The 17,813-nt window shown below is 41.1% G+C and overlaps 1 protein-coding gene across 1 annotated transcript; it reads left to right on the top strand.

Annotated features, from left to right (window-relative positions):
- Positions 1-561: 561 nt before the first annotated feature.
- On the top strand, positions 562-14,798 carry tmc1 (transmembrane channel-like 1). Its single transcript, XM_088994685.1, has 21 exons — positions 562-897; positions 1,343-1,405; positions 2,959-2,979; positions 4,856-5,282; positions 5,365-5,553; positions 5,631-5,721; positions 5,942-6,023; positions 6,149-6,255; positions 6,336-6,434; positions 6,504-6,646; positions 6,717-6,861; positions 6,962-7,156; positions 8,111-8,290; positions 8,361-8,513; positions 8,737-8,865; positions 8,961-9,028; positions 10,802-11,041; positions 11,103-11,228; positions 12,280-12,358; positions 13,646-13,778; positions 13,891-14,798. Exons 2-21 carry the CDS (start codon positions 1,372-1,374, stop codon positions 14,016-14,018), a joined length of 2,769 nt encoding a protein of 922 aa, XP_088850811.1. The 5' UTR covers positions 562-897; positions 1,343-1,371; the 3' UTR covers positions 14,019-14,798.
- The last annotated feature ends 3,015 nt before the right edge of the window (positions 14,799-17,813 follow it).

Below are 17,813 nucleotides of genomic sequence, written 5' to 3'. Positions count from 1 at the left end.
TCCCTACGATCGTCACACTTTTTCTGTTACAAACGGACACCGGCCCCCCATCACAGAAGGGAAAAGTTATGTGGCCCTTACAGGAAACAGTTTGGGGACCTATGCTCTAAAGTAAACAGTAACCCAAATATAACTGCATAGTGCCTCTTTCTGGAGCAGCGTGTTCTACGGAAGACACATTGCTACACACTGGCCAATAAAGATGTTTCTGATTCTGATAAATCTGGCCAACTGGGGTGAAGAATCACATAATATGCAGCGCATTTTATACAACAAACAAGGAAAATTAAACTCACGGCTGACTAACGTTTACTGCATGTGTGGTACAAACAGAAATTATTTTACCACAGTATCTGTTACCAGCAATTTATAGCTCCCCAGAAGCCATCTGCTGAAACGGCATTGATGGCTTCATTCATCAAGTTTCCCTCATAGCTGTTGCTAAGTTTAGAAAGAGGGAATCCATATAGCCGGAACAAGACTTTTTCTTCCCTCCACGAGACAAGCACGCACTTGCCACACATTATTTCAGTACTTGTCAACTCACGTGTATGGGCAAACAGAAACGAGATCGTTTAAATTGGTGCAATAGCGTCTCCTACTGGCTCATCACTATTGCATTCAACTCGAGGTATGCCTTTCGCAAATCCCAGTACTGTTCTTCGAGGAAAGGTTGAGTCACTCATTTAAGGGATGCGACACAAATGAGATTTCATCGATCATCATATCTTAATTCTTGAAAGGAGTTAAAGGTAATTCCATAGAGATGCCAGATACTGAGATAGAACAGTAGAAAGTGAAGGGAGACGAAGTGAAGAAGTGAAAACACAAAGCGTGGAAGAGGTAAAACGTGTGACAGAGGTGAGCCGAGAGAAATTGGAGACTACAATGAGCACGGTGAGTATGTGAGCGAAACCAGAAGAACATAAAATGAGCTGTTTGACTCATGACTGAAAATTTGTAGAATACTGAAAAATCGCTGCTGGATACTGATGCTGAAATCATTAATGACACACAGACAAGCCCCCGCCCCCCCACACCACGCACACACACACACACACACACACACACACACACACACACACACACACACACACACACACACACACACACACACACATAAAGGCGGTCATAACTTTTGAATAATTGATTAGCAGTGAAATTGCATGGCTCTTCAGTTTCCAGGATGTCATTGTATGTGTTTTGGGTCAATGGGTGGCAAGGAAGAAGTGAGGTGCTCATCATAGAGATGCGTCTCTATGCACTTATGACCACACTGTTCGCTCCATCTACCTCATATAATGAGAAACCAGCTTCATTTTCATCTCACATGTTCACTAAGGTCACTGGAACGCCGGCCGTGAGAGCAAAATGCCTCGCCACAAACTCTTCACAGTGGATGAGAGTAAGTACATGTCTCTTTTCTACATGGTCACCTTAGAAAGGCCCTCTCTTGGGAATGAAGTCATGGTGAAAATTGTATTTGCTTTTCCATTCCAATCTCAATCATTTAACCGATGTTAAAAATAAGCTCTGCACCTTTCTTTGGACTTTTGTTATTGTTCTAAAGCCTTTTTAGTCACCCTGTCTCCCTCATTTTGACTATTGTGTCCTCTGATATGCACGTCCGTAATGACCCATGACACCATGACTCTAATTTCATCAAGAACACACACTAAAGGGCTGATCTCTCCAGTGTGTCAGTCTTTGTTTTCAATTTATGGCCTTTATTGAAAACAGTGCTGGGTGTAAAATGAAGGAGCAAACTAATACAGTATGGAGCCAGTGCTGCATTGTGATGATAAAAATAAACACGATAGATAACATTTAACACAAAGGTTGAAATAAAAACCCTTATATCAGCATGAGCACGAATGCGCTTAATGGAAGAACGCATGAAAGGAAAAGAGACAAAAATTGAACTCCTGCCCAATAATTCAGGAAAAAAACTATGCTCCAGGATTTGTGTGTGTCTGTGTGTGTGTCTGTGTGTGTGTGTGTGTGGTCAAAGATTATATTTTTGTCATCATTCTGTAAACTCATTAAGGTGCAAATTTCAAGTATTTCTATTGATGGGATTTACTGTAAACATCATAAATACAAAACAGTGTTTTCCCACAACAAAACATAAACACCACCCCTTTGGAATCGTTTCCCTGAGAGAAGAAAAAAATCAGTCTACTGTCACGGTTTTGCAAGGTGGTGATGGCGGGTGCGGATCCCAAAAAGCAGGCAGGAGGGAGCAGGAGGTTGTGTTTGACAAATTGTATTAAAATAAAGGTCAGCAGGAACAAAATATAAAACATTGAAATCATCTGAACAGAAAAAATACAAAGTATCAAAAGAAGACCAAGAGTAAAAGTCCGCCAAGGTTAAACAAACACTTGCACAGCATACAATGTATACAATTGCATACGAAGCATACAACAATGACCCGACACCGGATGGTCGTGTCGGGAGTCCTTTGAAGTGTCACTGATTGTAACGACCAGCACCTGCGAGGCAGCAGGCAGGGCTGACAGCGCCACCCATTGGTCGCCAATCCGAACGTGGCAGTCCGCCAAGGCTCAGGACGACCAGCACCTGTGCAGGTGCAGGCGGGGCCGACAGCCCCACCCGTTGGTCGCAAACCACATCATGACATCTACATTGTGTCGTCCTTATGGGTTGTGCCATGGTTGATTATATGGCCCACCATTGTTACTTTAAGTTACCAGTAATTGTATTTTTTCCCCTCTCCTCCATTAATCACTTTCATGTGCTCTTTCTCTTGTCATTCCTGTACTGTACGGACACTTTTACAAAGTTTGTGTAGCACAATTACAAAGTTAAAAAAAGAAAAAAACTAGACAAAGAATATAAATAAATCCTTAACATATTCAGGATATGCATGTTAAATGTGTTAAGGATTTCTTTATGTCATCACATTTCTAATACTGCTTTGCACTCTGTTCTTAGTTCACATTGGACTGGATACATGTAAGTGTCAGTTGATCATCTTTATGCATACAATATCTCCCAAAACATTTGTTTCGTTGACAATAATTTCATGTATAAATAAATGCATGGCAATATTGCAAAGATTTAAGTGTCCGGTTCGAAATGTGCAGTCTGGACAAAAACAAAACCAAACCCAAACCACACCACACCAAACCACACCACACCACACCTCACCTCACCTCACCTCACCTCACCCCACCTCACCTCACCAAACCAAACCAAACCAAACAAAACAAAACACAGTTCAAACTTGAGATAGGTTAGTCAGTGTCCTTGACTAAACTACTACTGACATTGCAAATTCTATTATATGGAAAACAAACCCGTTTGGCTAGGGGTTTACCTACATCACACATGCTCTAACTACTGTTATGGTCAAGATAAATCTGGATAGGACTAGATCCCACCAAGGAAGGCAAGGATGAGAGTATACAGTATAACAAAATATTAACAAACAAGTGGTGGATGCTCGGCTGTCGATGAGGGGAAGCTCAATTTCAGCCTACTTTATAAAACGTGTCAGTCTAAATTCTACTCTCTGTTCCTTTTCAAGAACGCAACCCTCTCATACCAACAAGGCGTCTTTTCCAGAGACTTTACTTGTGTCCTCTTAATAGCCAGCAGAGCCAGTGCTGAAGCCCCATAATGTTGTGCGTGTAAGACTCCAACTGCTTGAAACAGGAGAAGCTCCTCGATCGATACACCTGCAGATGTAGCTCCAATCGTTGCCACGAATGACAGCAGTTTGTAGACCTGAGACAGTGGACTGTCTAACTCCGTGTCTTTCAGAAACAACACACTTTGCCCTGTTGCCCTTATTCAAGGTGGAGGGGCCCAGCAGCACCTGCTGATTGGTTAGGATCGAAACTGTGGTGATATTTGTCAGTCTGCGAACACGAGCAAGTACAATAAAACCCAAAAGTTATCAAATGTTAATTTGTCTCTAATTGTTTTCACCAAAGAGAATGTCGCAAAGATAATTAAAAGTTGAAAAATACTCCCATGGTTGCCTACACTAAAAGATCAGTGATACGCTCATTTCAAAAAGAGATTAAGCCTCATGATAGATCATTCGATCATTATGCAGAAAAGCATGACATAACCAACCGACCGACCAACCAACCAACAAACCGACCAACCAACCAACCAACCAACCAACCAACCAACCAACCAACCAACCAACCAACCAACCACAAATGTACAACTCAGAACGTTGTTGATAACAAAGAACCAGGCCCCCGCCTAACAGACCAAAATCATATGCAAACGCCAAGAAAGGAGAAAATTTAAATGGTTAAAAAAAACATGAAAATACAAACCGAGATGACATAATAATGAAAAAAAAAATGCAAGAGAGACATTGAACTAGGTGGCAGCACAATGAGGCAGAAATCAAAGCAACAGAACCGTGAGCAAGTTCTAAGAAACCACCAGCCAACTGTTGGCGTGGGAATCTTTAAAAGGAGTTGATAGAGGCAAAATTACAGACAGTTACGGTTCACCAGGAAAGCCCTCTACTGCCACCTACCGAAGACTAATAAAAACAGCATAATGTCAACTACAACTGCACTAATAATAATAATAATAATAATAATAATAATAATAATAATAATAATCACCATCATCATCATCATCATCATCATCATCATCATCATCATCATCATCATCATCATCATCATCATAATAATAATAATAATAATAATAATAATAATAATAATAATAATAATACGAAGAAGAAGAATTAATAAATACAATTAAAGTGCTGAATATGTGTTTTATTGTAATAATCACAACAACAACAAAAATAACACATTCAATTCATAAAAACGTTTTTATCAATGTAATTATATTGCAGGTGATGAAGATCATATTTGCACAATACGAGAGGAATATGAGAGAAAGAAAACAGAAAAGAAGAAGCAGGATGGTAAAAAAGAGCTAAAGAAGAAAAATCATGCGGCAGAGTCTCAAGGTGAGCTTGTGGACAGATCAGATAGGAAAGTAAAAAGCAAGCGGAAGAGAGGAAACAATGATGCAAATAAATCCTCAAAGGATAGTGAGAAGGAAGAAGAAGAAAAGACCACAAAGAAGAAGAACCTTAAGACTAAAAAAGTAAGGGCAAAGGTGCAGAAGGTGAGCGGAGCAGAGGATGAAAATGTCAAAAGGAAAAAGAAACATAAAGGAGACCAAAAAGGACAGAGAAAAGTGCATATTTGTCAACCTGAGAAGGAGAAACTACAAGGGGTAAAGATGAAAAACCAGCAAAAAGTAATTGAAACAAGGTAATTTCCTGTTAAGTTTTCTTGTAGGAAATATGTCTACACTCAAGGTTCATACATCAACAAACAAATTATTGCATCTCAGTTCAGAGCAGGAGACAAGTGAGGAAGACAACCAAAAGGAAGAGGACAGCGATGACCAAGAGATGAGGCCAGAGTCTCTAACAGCAGAGGATCTCAATGAGCTTGAAGAGGAAATGGATGAGAGGAAGAAATTGGTCCAGAGCCTCCGGGGAAATCCGTGGTCGATGAAAAAGAAGCTGTTCGCCTTACGGTAACGCCTTCAAAGAAGTCACAGGTCGACCTATTGACTTTAGTGAATCTGGAGTGAAGGCATCTTCCTACTTGCAGGGAGTCTCAGGAATTTGTGGAGAACTATGAGGGGGCTTTGGGCAAAGGAAAAGGTAGAAAGCTCTACGTATTCAAGGTCATGATAAGCAAGGTAAGAGGACTGTGGCTATTAATTGACTGAAATACCATTAGAATGCTCATTCGCTCAACATCTTTGTAAACTCATGTTTAGCACAACTCATATTTAACTTCATCTGTTTCAAATGTAAAATAAATGACATGGTACTTTTCATTACTGCGTATTTTACAATCAAGATTTCTTCAGATGTCTTATCCACAGGTTATTTTTGTTTGTTTTTCCCAAATTTTAGAAATGGATGAAGTTTCAACGAGACTTTCAAAACTTCAAGACTGCTTGCATCCCATGGGAGATGAAAATAAAAGAGATTGAAAGTCGGTTTTACATAATGTATTAGTCTTTTAACCTAACAATGGTTGTGGTGCATGTGCATCATTGAAGTGAGTATTCATGCATGTAACAGTGATCCCCCCCCCCACTTATTTGACACAAATTGTAGGTCACTTTGGCTCTTCTGTTGCCTCTTACTTCATCTTCCTGAGGTGGATGTATGGCATCAACATGATCTTGTTTGGCCTCACTTTTGGTCTGGTCATGGTGCCAGAGGTCTGTTGCTTTCAGGGTTTCCCTGTGTGTGTTTGGGTTTTCTTTTTCATGTCAGAGTTCGCTCTGTTTTCGTAAGTTAGGCATTAATGGGGCGACCTTATGGCAGCATCTCAAGAAAGACGGTCCCCAGAGCTGAGGAAGGGAGTGCCATGGACTTTGCTGTCTTGTGGGACTTTGGGGTCAGTTTATGTATATGTGACACAATGTCAATTTTACTTGCTTTTATGGATTAAAACATGTCTTTACAGGGTTATGCTCAGTATTCTGTCCTCTTCTATGGTTACTACGATGACCAGCGTGCCATTGGCTGGCTCAAGTTTCGTATGCCTCTGTCTTATTTCCTGGTTGGAATAGGAACAGTGGCCTACAGCTACATCGTGGTCATTAGAACGTGAGTTTATTCCTACTTTATATGAAGTAGAATGCTTTACTTTATGATTATCTCTTGTCTTTAATAAAAGGATGGCCCGTAATTCAAATGAGACTGGCGTTGGAGATGATAACAGCTTTAGTTTCAGCTGGAAAATATTTACAAGTTGGGACTACCTGATTGGGAACGCTGAAACTGCTGATAATAAATTTGCCTCAATCACCACCAGCTTCAAGGTGAAGTCATTGCATTGGTAGTGAGGATGTTGACATTCATGTAATAACTGGCAGAGATTAATAATTACTTTGAGTATCCCCTTCCTTGCTCCCTCCCCAGGAAGCCATCCTGGAAGTACAAGAGAACCATAAGGATGATCACATCCATCTGACGCGCTTCCTGCGAGTGTTGGCCAATTTCCTGGTGTTGTGCTGCCTAGCCGGAAGTGGATACCTCATTTACTTTGTCGTGAGGCGTTCTCAGAAGTTTGCGTTGGATGGACTAGAAAATCATTCCTGGTGGGAAAGGAATGAGGTACAAATAAGAGAAACCAAGGAAAGAATGATTGAAATAATGATATGTTTTTTGTTTTCTTTTTCTTCACGTACTCCTTGGTCACACTCATACATTACAGAAGTGCTTTGCCACCTTTTTTGAGTATTCAATCAAAACATTTTATTTTGCATTCTCAATTTGAACATTTAATTCTTTGGCATTTTTGGATTTTAAACCTCAAACAAACACAAACATTCGTCTGCGTCTGCTCTCAGTCATACTACAGGAGTGGTCCATCGAGGAAAAGGTTTCTTCAGCCGTCATCTGTACTTCTTTGAAGGTATCGGATGTTTCGCTCCTCATCCGAAGAGTTTCGTTAGCGAACTAAAGTTGTGCCGATAACCCTGGCCCTATACGCCTAATGGACAGAGGTGGCCGTGCCAGACCTCTGCTCTTATAGGTCTCCTGTTCTCTTAGGGCCCTGGTTGGGGGAGCAGTGGACCACTACCTGAAGCTTATCTGATCACTTCTATTGTTCTATCCCCTGCCCTGGTTTCACCTCATTAGCCATTCCGATTACCTCTCCACCCTGATTACCGCTATAGTTCTATCCCTGTTGTTAAAGTGCTATATAAATTGATATGTATTGTATTCTTGTATCCAACTCTCTCATTATCAAATCTATAATTATAGCTGAATATTTTTATTCATGGATGAAGCTGTCATTTGGAGAGATTGTGCTGTTACAAACTACTACTAATATGATATTTGTGCAATACTCATCATCAAAATCAAACATAAAAAAATGTAATTTGACTGCATTTCTGATGTGTGTATTAGTATATGGTTGAAAAGCAAAGTAGCAACATGAAAGATGTTCCAGTTATCTTCAATCTGTATTGTACAACATCTGCTGATGTAATCCCCTGAATATGGCAATCTCCAGAGGGCACCGCTGATTTTAACAGGAAGTGTTTTTGTTTTTGTTCTCAGGTAAATATGGTTATGTCATTACTGGGGATGTTTTGTCCCATGCTGTTTGACATCATTAGCAGCCTGGAGAACTATCACCCTCGAGTCGCCCTGCAATGGCAGCTGGGGCGCATCTTTGCCCTCTTCTTGGGAAACCTTTACACGTTCATCATTGCACTTATGGATGAGATCAACCTCAAAGTAAGAATTGTCGTCTGCACATGAGAGACCGTTTGTTAAACGGTCAAATCAAGAGTGTGGTGTGTTTCAGAGGGAAGAGGAAAACATTGTAAAAATTAATATAACACTGTGGGAAGCGAGTTTTTACAACGTCACAAGTCTATCAGGAAACTGTACTGCGTCACCTGCTGTTGATCCTGCCGATGTGCCTCGTGGGCCATGTTGGGAGACCATGGTTGGCCAGGTAAGACAATACTGTACACTTACCATCACATGAAACAATCAGAAAGTGATCTCTCGCATAACCACAAGCTAGTGTCTTTAAGTGCCTTTCGTTGATGGTTTTGCTCATACATAGACACATTATGCATGAGTACCTTGTATGTACAAGGGAAATGTTCCCCTTTAGCACAGTAAGAAACATTTCTTTCAAGAGAATGAACTCACAGAAGCACAGACCTTTGCAGGAGTTTGTGCGGCTCATCATATCTGACACCATGACCACCTATGCCACACTGCTTATTGGTGACTTTCTGAGAGCTGTGCTTGTTCGTCTTCTCAACTATTGCTGGTGCTGGGACTTGGAGGCTGGATTTGTAAGTCAGCGTTTTCTAACCACCTCCTCAAAATGTCAACGGTGGCTCTGAAGATATGTGTCAGGCGACATTTTTTCCTCTTCACTTTCTGAAAGCCATCCTACTCTGAGTTTGATGTCAGCGGGAATGTACTGGGCTTGATCTTCAATCAAGGAATGATATGGTAAGAGTCTGTGTTTTTCTTTTTTTTTCTTTAATAAAAAAGGTGTGACGGGTGTCACAACAGTGACTGTCTTCATCTCCACGATGCTGCCGTATTAATGAAGACGAGACGCGTGAATGTGTCTTTTTATTTCTTTTATTTCTGCAACACAGTATGGCAGAAGGGATGGGTGAAGTTGCATGGGTTTCGTCTTGTGATTAACCTGAATCTCCTCGAGATTGTTCTGGAAACTATGGGCGGGACATAGTGCCACACTGTGCGCCGTTGCGTCACTTCCTTCATAATTTAATAATCTAAGCGCACAACTCCGTTACATACACCCCCCTTAAATTATGCAGAAGTGAGGCAACATACACACGGAAGACAACAGAAAGACCAACATGCAAAATAGACAAGGTTATCGGGCAAGGATGTACAAGAATGCTGTCTAATTATGTCACTCATCTGACCAACTCCGTCAGGTGACTTGAGTAAGGGATCTGTCGCCGGTGTGTCAGGGTCTGTGCGCTCGTCGGAGATGCACTGCACTGGGTCTGGGAAGGAACTCTGTCCCCACTAACATAAGTGGCCTCAGCTCGCACCTGCCCATTCCCCTCTGCACAAACTACATCACCCTGCATAGCACTACATAACTGTGACAGACTGGAGAAAGGGATCTGTTGCTGGTGTATCAGTTGTCTGTGCGCTCGTCGTAGATGCACTGCACTGGCTCTGGGAAGGAACTCTGTCCCCACTAACATAAGTGGCCTCAGCTTGAACCTGCCCATTCCCCTCTGTACACCCTACACCACTCTGGATTACACTACACAACTGTTACACGGTTGGGAAGCCTCTACCTCTACCAACACACTCATTCAAAGGTGTGCTACTTGTTACTTGTAAGGAGCTCATTCTTAGACTTAACACACAAAACACGTACATGAAAAAAAAAAAACACACTAATTGCAAAACAGCAGGTCAGACAATTAACACTCTACATGTATTTCCAAAACGGGGGTCGACACACCGTCCACCGAGTGATGGGACTGCACAGCGTCTTCATTGTGCAGCATCGCGGTCCCGGTCCGAAGTGGAGAGTCACTTGTGATCCGGGTCACGGCACCAATGTGACGGGTGTCACAACAGTGACTGTCTTCATCTCCACGATGCTGCCGTATTAATGAAGACGAGACGCGTGAATGTGTCTTTTTATTTCTTTTATTTCTGCAACACAGTATGGCAGAAGGGATGGGTGAAGTCGCATGGGTTTCGTCTTGTGATTAACCTGAATCTCCTCGAGATTGTTCTGGAAACTATGGGCGGGACATAGTGCCACACTGTGCGCCGTTGCGTCACTTCCTTCATAATTTAATAATCTAAGCGCACAACTCCGTTACAAAGGGAAAACCGAAAAAATAAGAGTATTGACTGCAACTTTTCTATCCAGTGAACATGATAAGGAAGACAGGCCTTATCATGTTCAGTCCCACTCAAACATATACCATTCTATTCCATCCTATCCATGTCACTGCCATTGAACCCACAGTCCAAGCCACAGCACATTGCAGAATGCTCAATTGTGCAGCAACCCTAATGAGGAAAATGGATGGATGGATTGATGGATGTATCATGTCCCATCCTATTCCATCTCATCCCAACTGATAATGTCCCATCCTGCTTTATTCCATCCAGTCCCATCCGGGCACTCCGCCTATTCTGTCATGCATCGCAATTATAGTGTAAATATTCCCCTGCCAGTGTGTACAAGATTTTTTTTTTGTTTTTTTTTTGCAGGATGGGTGCCTTCTATGCTCCGTGTCTGCCTGCCCTGAATGTCCTCCGCCTCCATGTCTCCATGTACCTTCAGTGCTGGGCTGTCATGTGCTGTAATGTGCCACAGGAAAGAGTCTTCAAGGCCTCTCGCTCCAACAACTTCTACATGGCCATGTTATTGGTCATTCTCTTCCTCTCCACCCTACCTGCAATGTACACCATTGTCACAATCCCTCCATCCTTTGATTGTGGACCATTCAGGTAATGAATGGATCACATTTAAAATGCGGGTCATGGGCATTCACTTTTTCTTTCTTCATAGTGGCAAGAATCGCATGTTCGATGTAATCCATGAAACTCTTGAGTCAGACTTCCCAACCTGGTTTGGAAAAGTGTTCAGCTATGCCTCAAATCCTGGACTTGTCCTACCCATCATGTTGTTGATGGTGTGAGTAGAATTGATAACAAGTTTTGTACGTATAGTAAAACGTGATGCGTGGCTTTCATGTCTTATTGAGGGTGAAAACTACATTTGATTTTCTGATGATACAACCAATCTAGCTGAGTACAGTTAAGTCTAGTTGTGCTCAAATTAGCATTATCTGTGTGTGAATAAGACAGCAGTTGCAGTATTTTTTTTCCTACTAGCATAAACCAATACTGTGTTGAGAAACGACTAATATATCAACAATGTAATATGCATTTTTAGGTAGAAAAGCACTACACAGTACAGGAAATGCAGTTAACATTGCCATTAATTATGTACTCTTCTTTTCCTTTTGGCTTTTCCCTTCGGGGGTCGCCACAGCGAATCAGTGTCCTCGATCTAACCCGGTTTTGTGCATCCTCTTCTCTCACATCAGCTACCTTCATGTCCTCCTTGACAACATCCATAAACCTCCTCTTTGGTCTTCCTCTCGGTCTCCTGCCAGGCAGTTCAAGGCTCAGCATCCTTCTCCCGATATAGTCACTCTCTCTCCTCTGGACATGTCTAAACCATCTTAGTCTGGCCTCTCTGACTTTCTTTCCAAACCTTCTAATATGAGCTGTCCCTCTGATATACTCATTCCTGATCCTATCCAACCTGGTCGCTCCCAAAGAAAACCTCAACATCTTCATCTCTGCTACCTCCAGCTCTGCTTCCTGTCTTTTCTTCAGTGGCACTGTCTCCAGTCCAAACATCATGGCTGGTCTCACCACCGTTTTACACACTTTTCCTTTCATCCTAGCTGAAACCCTTCTGTCATACATCACACCTGACATTTTTCTCCAGCCGTTCCAGTCTGCCTGGAGACGCTTCTTCACCTCATTTCCACACTCCCCATTGCTCTGAACAGTTGACCCCAAGTACTTAAACTCCTCCACCTTCTTTATCTCTTCTCCCTGTAGCATCACTCTTGCACTTGGATCCCTCTCATTCACACACATATATTCCGTCTTGCTGCAACTGATCTTCATTCCTCTCCTTGCCATTAATGATCAATCTCTATATTTTATAGGCTGGCCATTTATTACCTGCATTCCACATCCAAAACATTTAAAGAAGCAAATGTTGAACTGAAGAGAAAAGTACAAATGGTAAATTTGTTGTTTTCTCTTAACACAATTAAGTGGCGGGCTATGGATTTCATCACTATGCTATGTCTGAATCAATCCAGACTGAAAAACGTGGGGAGTGATTTTCTACAAATCCACTAGAGGGTAGCATTAGCCATGAAATAACTGTCCGACCTTTCTTAATGATATCCACATTTTCTTGAAAAGTCAGTCTTAAAAATTGCTTTGACAGTAAATATGCAACCAAATTAATTTCTTCTCCTTCAGCCGTTGTGGGTTGACAAAACCGCTATTAAATCAACAAAATATATTTGCTTATGCAGCTTGCTACCAATACAGTGTGCTAGCTGTGGCCAGTATGCCCTTGTCACTGTTGGCTTCTGATCAGAGCAGTTTTCGCAAACTATGATTGTCTAATAACTAGCCAATCATAGTTAGCGAAAACTTTGACGTTGACCAGTGACTTCAAGAAGGCTTTGGTACCACTTTTGGGTTGCCAACTTAAAATCTGATTGGTTAAAACAACAGTTTGACCGACACATTTGATGCGGCAAGGCCCGCAGAACTGATTGTGAAACCATCCAAGTAGATTTCTGATCCTGGTAAATGATGGCCGAAATGTGATTGGTTAAATGCTTAAATATGAAAACACACATCTGGAAGTAGTGCAACAAGGGAACATTAATGACAGGAAGCTGAAAGACAATTGGAATTATTTAATAAAAATTTAGGGATAAAATATAATTAACATTAGTCCGTGATTTAGATTTTTTAGGCCAGCAGAGAAGGTTTTGCAGGCCTTGACGGTCCGCCTCAGTCACAATTTCAGATAATAATACTTTGAACACAACAATCTATATGTGCGCTGATGACCAGCCCAGAGTATATATTCTTGCGCAAAATTCGGTTATAAGGTACAGCCAATTAGAAAATGGATATCTGGAAGGACAGAATGCACCTTCCATATAGTATTCACAAGTGCACAACAAAAGCACGCTGACTTTAACCAGATAGATATGGATTTTCATACTGAAATTGGGAACATTTTGAGCAAATTTGATGTCCCGGTAAATGTTTCAAAGTCTTTTGGAGTACTACTCTTATGCAGAAATACAATAAATTAAATACATGTATACAAATGACGACACAAAATAGTTGTACTTGTGGCAGTTAACCAGAAGGTAGCAGCAAAACGAAGACGTGATTGGATCAGAATGAGAGGTTTAATTCATTCATAGTTTTATGATGTATTTCATATTGTCAGCATGACGTAAGTGGTTCTTATGAAATTTGTGTTTTTGATTTAAGCAAAATGAAGAAAACAAGAGAAAGAACAAGCAAGCTGCACTGAGAGCCACAATAGATTTTGAAGCCAGAAAAGTTGCATCTGAGGCTGCAGAAAAACAAAAGAAGGAAAAAGATTTGCTGCAAGACAATGAAAGTGAGAAAATGCACGAATCAACAATAACAATAAGGCATTTGAAAAATGAATTACAAGTTAGTGGATTTCAATATTTGGTGGTCTATTAAGGATTCCTCCTCCTCCTCTACAGATGGGAAAGAAAAGATTGTTGGAGTTCAGAAATCACATTGTGGCAAAAATGCTCTCAGAGACAAAGTACGCGCAGCAGCCAGAACCTCGACCTTCGGAAGTTCTCTTTCTTGGCACCACATCCATTAAACAATGGTGTCTTTTGATGGGTGATCACTCCGGTTTAATTCAGCTAAGTCCAAGTGTGCCCTAATTTTAAATCTATTCATCATGTTCTCCTGAGCTGATCTTCATCATGTTACAAGGATGTCTGACTTGAATTATCTGATAACGGTGTCCTGCCAGATCCAGTATCCGAGCGGCTGTTTTGGTCTGTGGTCCTGTCACTCAACAACCTCTCAGCTGACCCGTTGGTCAAATATTAAAATGTGTCCTGTAAGTTAATTCATGGATTCATTACAATAGGGCATTTTGTGCACCACGGAATGTTGATGACAAATATAAAACCTAATTGTTTGTGTAAATAAAATGCATCTCTGTATAATTCGTCCTACTAAAGAAATTAAATTACTGTACTAATCAATTCTTGATCCGCCTATGCTCATGATCAATTCATGTCAAGGAAGCATCAAGTTGTCACTCTTTAGTTATTTGAGAGTCACTTGTCAAGAATCATGACAAATGTTTGTCAATCATGTGATTCGCTGAAGGATAACGATCAGTTGCATAAAAAGAGCCTCCCTTATATACCCCTGGCTTGATCCTCAAAATTCTGTATGTTAAAACCAACCCACTGCTAATAACTCTGCTTCCATGTTGTGCCAGGTAACTGAACCTCACATTGGCACACTATCTGATATCTTAACTTTCTCTATACATGGGCATCTCATATTTCCTAATCCTAATAAAGGGAAGAGTAAGTCATTGTAGTACAACAGAACATTGATTTGGTTTCTCAGACTGTAGTGAGATCTGGTTGTTCGTTGTGTTAATCCCCAAAATTGAGTGGATGGAATCAAGTAAGGTGAGCTCAGGACAAAGTCCTCCTTTTTTTCAATAGCAAAATATTTATACTCAGCCCATTGACAGTTCTACCGTGTCCCCCTCCCCTCAGGTCAAGAGTCTGGGTGTCATGCTCGATAGCTCACTTTCCTTTCACTCCCATATTAATAACATTACTCGGTCTGCTTATTTCCACCTCCGTAATATTAACCGTCTCCGTCCCTCGCTCACCCCTCACTCCGCTGCTATCCTCATCCACAGTCTTGTCACCTCCCGCATCGATTATTGCAACGCACTTCTCTTCGGTGTCAATCAGAAATTTCTCCATAAACTCCAACTCGTCCAAAATTCTTCAGCCCGGATCATCACTAAAACCCCCTCCTTTCACCACATCACCCCTGTACTCCAGCAACTCCACTGGCTACCGGTTAAACATCGTATCGAATTCAAAATACTTCTGTTTACTTTCAAAGCCATCCATAACCTTGCTCCTCCCTATCTTTCTGACCTGCTTCAAATCTCTGTTCCCTCTCGGTCCCTCAGATCCTCATCCTCCCTTCACCTCTATGTGCCCTCTGCCCGTCTCACCACGATGGGATGCAGAGCTTTCAGCCGCTCTGCTCCCAAACTCTGGAATTCACTCCCACCCAACATCCGTAATATTGACTCCCTCCCTATTTTCAAGGCTCATCTCAAAACCCATTTGTTTAAAATTGCTTTCAATGTGTAATTCTCTCTGCTATTTTATTATTTATCATTTTACTTATGGTTTTATTGTTATGTGCTGTGTTCTATTGTTTTTATTGTAAAGTGTCCTTGGGTGTTTTGAAAGGCGCTTGAAATAAAATGTATTATTATAAAGATGAAGGAAATGACCCGGTTTATATTTTTATTCGTCAACTAAATGTTTTGGCCTGAAATACAGGTTTGGTCTTTGCTTTTATTGTAAATACACAAAGGTTTGAACTTTGAGCGTTCAAAACATGGACGTGCAGACACGACCTTTGAAAAAAAAACACTTTGTGGTGAGGCTTGAACTTTTAAATTGAGAAGAGAAACTCCTTTGTGGCCACAATTAACTACTAATGTGTGCGAATGGACTACAGTACTACATTGTGTACGCAAAAATGGCTTGCTGTGCAAAAAGTAGTCGTGGCTCCATACTGGTCATTTAAATTGGAAATCATTCACAGCTTCTTTCAAAGTTTAAAGGTTGATGTAAGGCTACCAAATAATAATAATACATTTCATTTATAAGCGCCTTTCAAAACTCTCAAGGTCACTTTCCAGTCGCAGGATACATTTGTCTGTGGGCGGCAGGGACGGCGTGATCAGAATCATTTTCGTGACTTGGGAAGAGTTATAAACCTGAGCATTTCAAGTAAACTATTATCATCAAGAGACTTTTGAATAGGCTGATGAGAGCCAGCTTGCTATCCTGGCTGTACAATTTGCACGCTTCGATCAATTTTATCTTCATAGCAAATGCAATGCTCTGTAAGGGGTCGTGGTTACCGGTGGATGTATTGTGTAAAAAAATGATAACTTTCTTATAATAAGATCGCTAATTAATGTTCTTATGAAATGCAATAATTTGTATGTTTTTGAAGGCACTGATTAGGTCAGTGACAAGGAGTTGGTGAAGGCGCACTCGTTTACCCTTTTGTTCAACAAGGAATCAGCAATATGTCATGTGCACACGAACTCGGCATTTCATAACCTGGGTTCGATTGAACCCAAGGAGTTCAGTGAATCAGTCTCACGGGTTGGCCTGTGCCAATGCGACTCAACATTAAATTAGTCACCATCATATTGGCCATCAATGGCTGCAGATGATCACAACATTGCTTGTCCAATCAGTGCTCTGGGAAATGTACTTTGCTTAGTAGTGAACATGTGACTGTCGTGATTGTCCGCCGTAAAATAAAAAAAAATGAATATATTCCCATCCATCCATCCATCCATCCATCCATCCATTCATTATATGAATCGTCTAATACTCACTGGGATTGCAGGGGGGTGATGGACAATCCCATCTGTCTTTGGGCAGCAGACGGGGAACACCCTGAATTGGTTGTCAGCACAGAGACAAACAACCATTTGCGCTTACACACACACTGAGGGGCAATTTGAAATGTTCAATCAGCCTCCCATGCATGTTTTTGGAATGTGGGAGGAAACCGGAGGGTCCAGAGAGCTCCACACTGGGACGCCAAAGCGGGGAATGAGCCCATGGTCTCTACACTGTGAAGTCTGCGTGCTAACTACTTGACTACCAATGTGGATCAATGTGGTAACTACTTTGCCATTCATATGAATTTATTTGGTTTATTAACACTTTTGTGGGAAAATCAAATGAGATTTGGAGAAGGATAACACATGATCACAAAAGTAATGCAGGTAGGATAGATTGAAATGGAGCGGACAACTGGGAGGTGCACGTTCAATGGACCAAAATGAGGGGGTTCTGGATGACTTCATATTGCACAGCTCTCTTTTTTCAATGCATTATTCAAAAGGACCAACCTGACATTTGACAACAGGCTCACATCACGGTTGTTGTAACACATCAGTACAACATTAGCTTCTCAATTTTGCATCTCCTCTATTAAATATCGACAGTATTCATGTAACCTATCCTCACCCTGAACTTTTACTTGAACATTTTACAGTGTTTACACCACCTGTCACCCAACTTTGATTGTTTTTATTTTTTTTATTTTTTCGCTCTGATTTCTCCTTTCCAGTTCAATGACAGCTTAAAACAAACCATTGTATGTGCTATGTGAGAGCCACTTCCCTTTCCAATGATCATCGCGTAAACAGTGTTGCACGTGTTATACATGACCCATTTAAAACGGGTGTCAAACTCCTTTTTGTCGTTGGTCACATTTTAGTAATTGTTCCACTTGGGGCACTGTTATCACTGAAACTACATAAAAAGTCGACAATAATGGTTCATACGACCATTGTTTAAAGAAC

The sequence above is a fragment of the Hippocampus bargibanti genome, linkage group LG04 (assembly GCF_051943395.1).
Source record: "Hippocampus bargibanti isolate YZ-2025 linkage group LG04, ASM5194339v1, whole genome shotgun sequence".
Lineage (NCBI taxonomy): Eukaryota > Metazoa > Chordata > Actinopteri > Syngnathiformes > Syngnathidae > Hippocampus > Hippocampus bargibanti.
The sequence above is the reverse complement of the archived record's forward strand: the minus strand, read 5'-3'. Positions and strand labels throughout refer to the sequence as shown.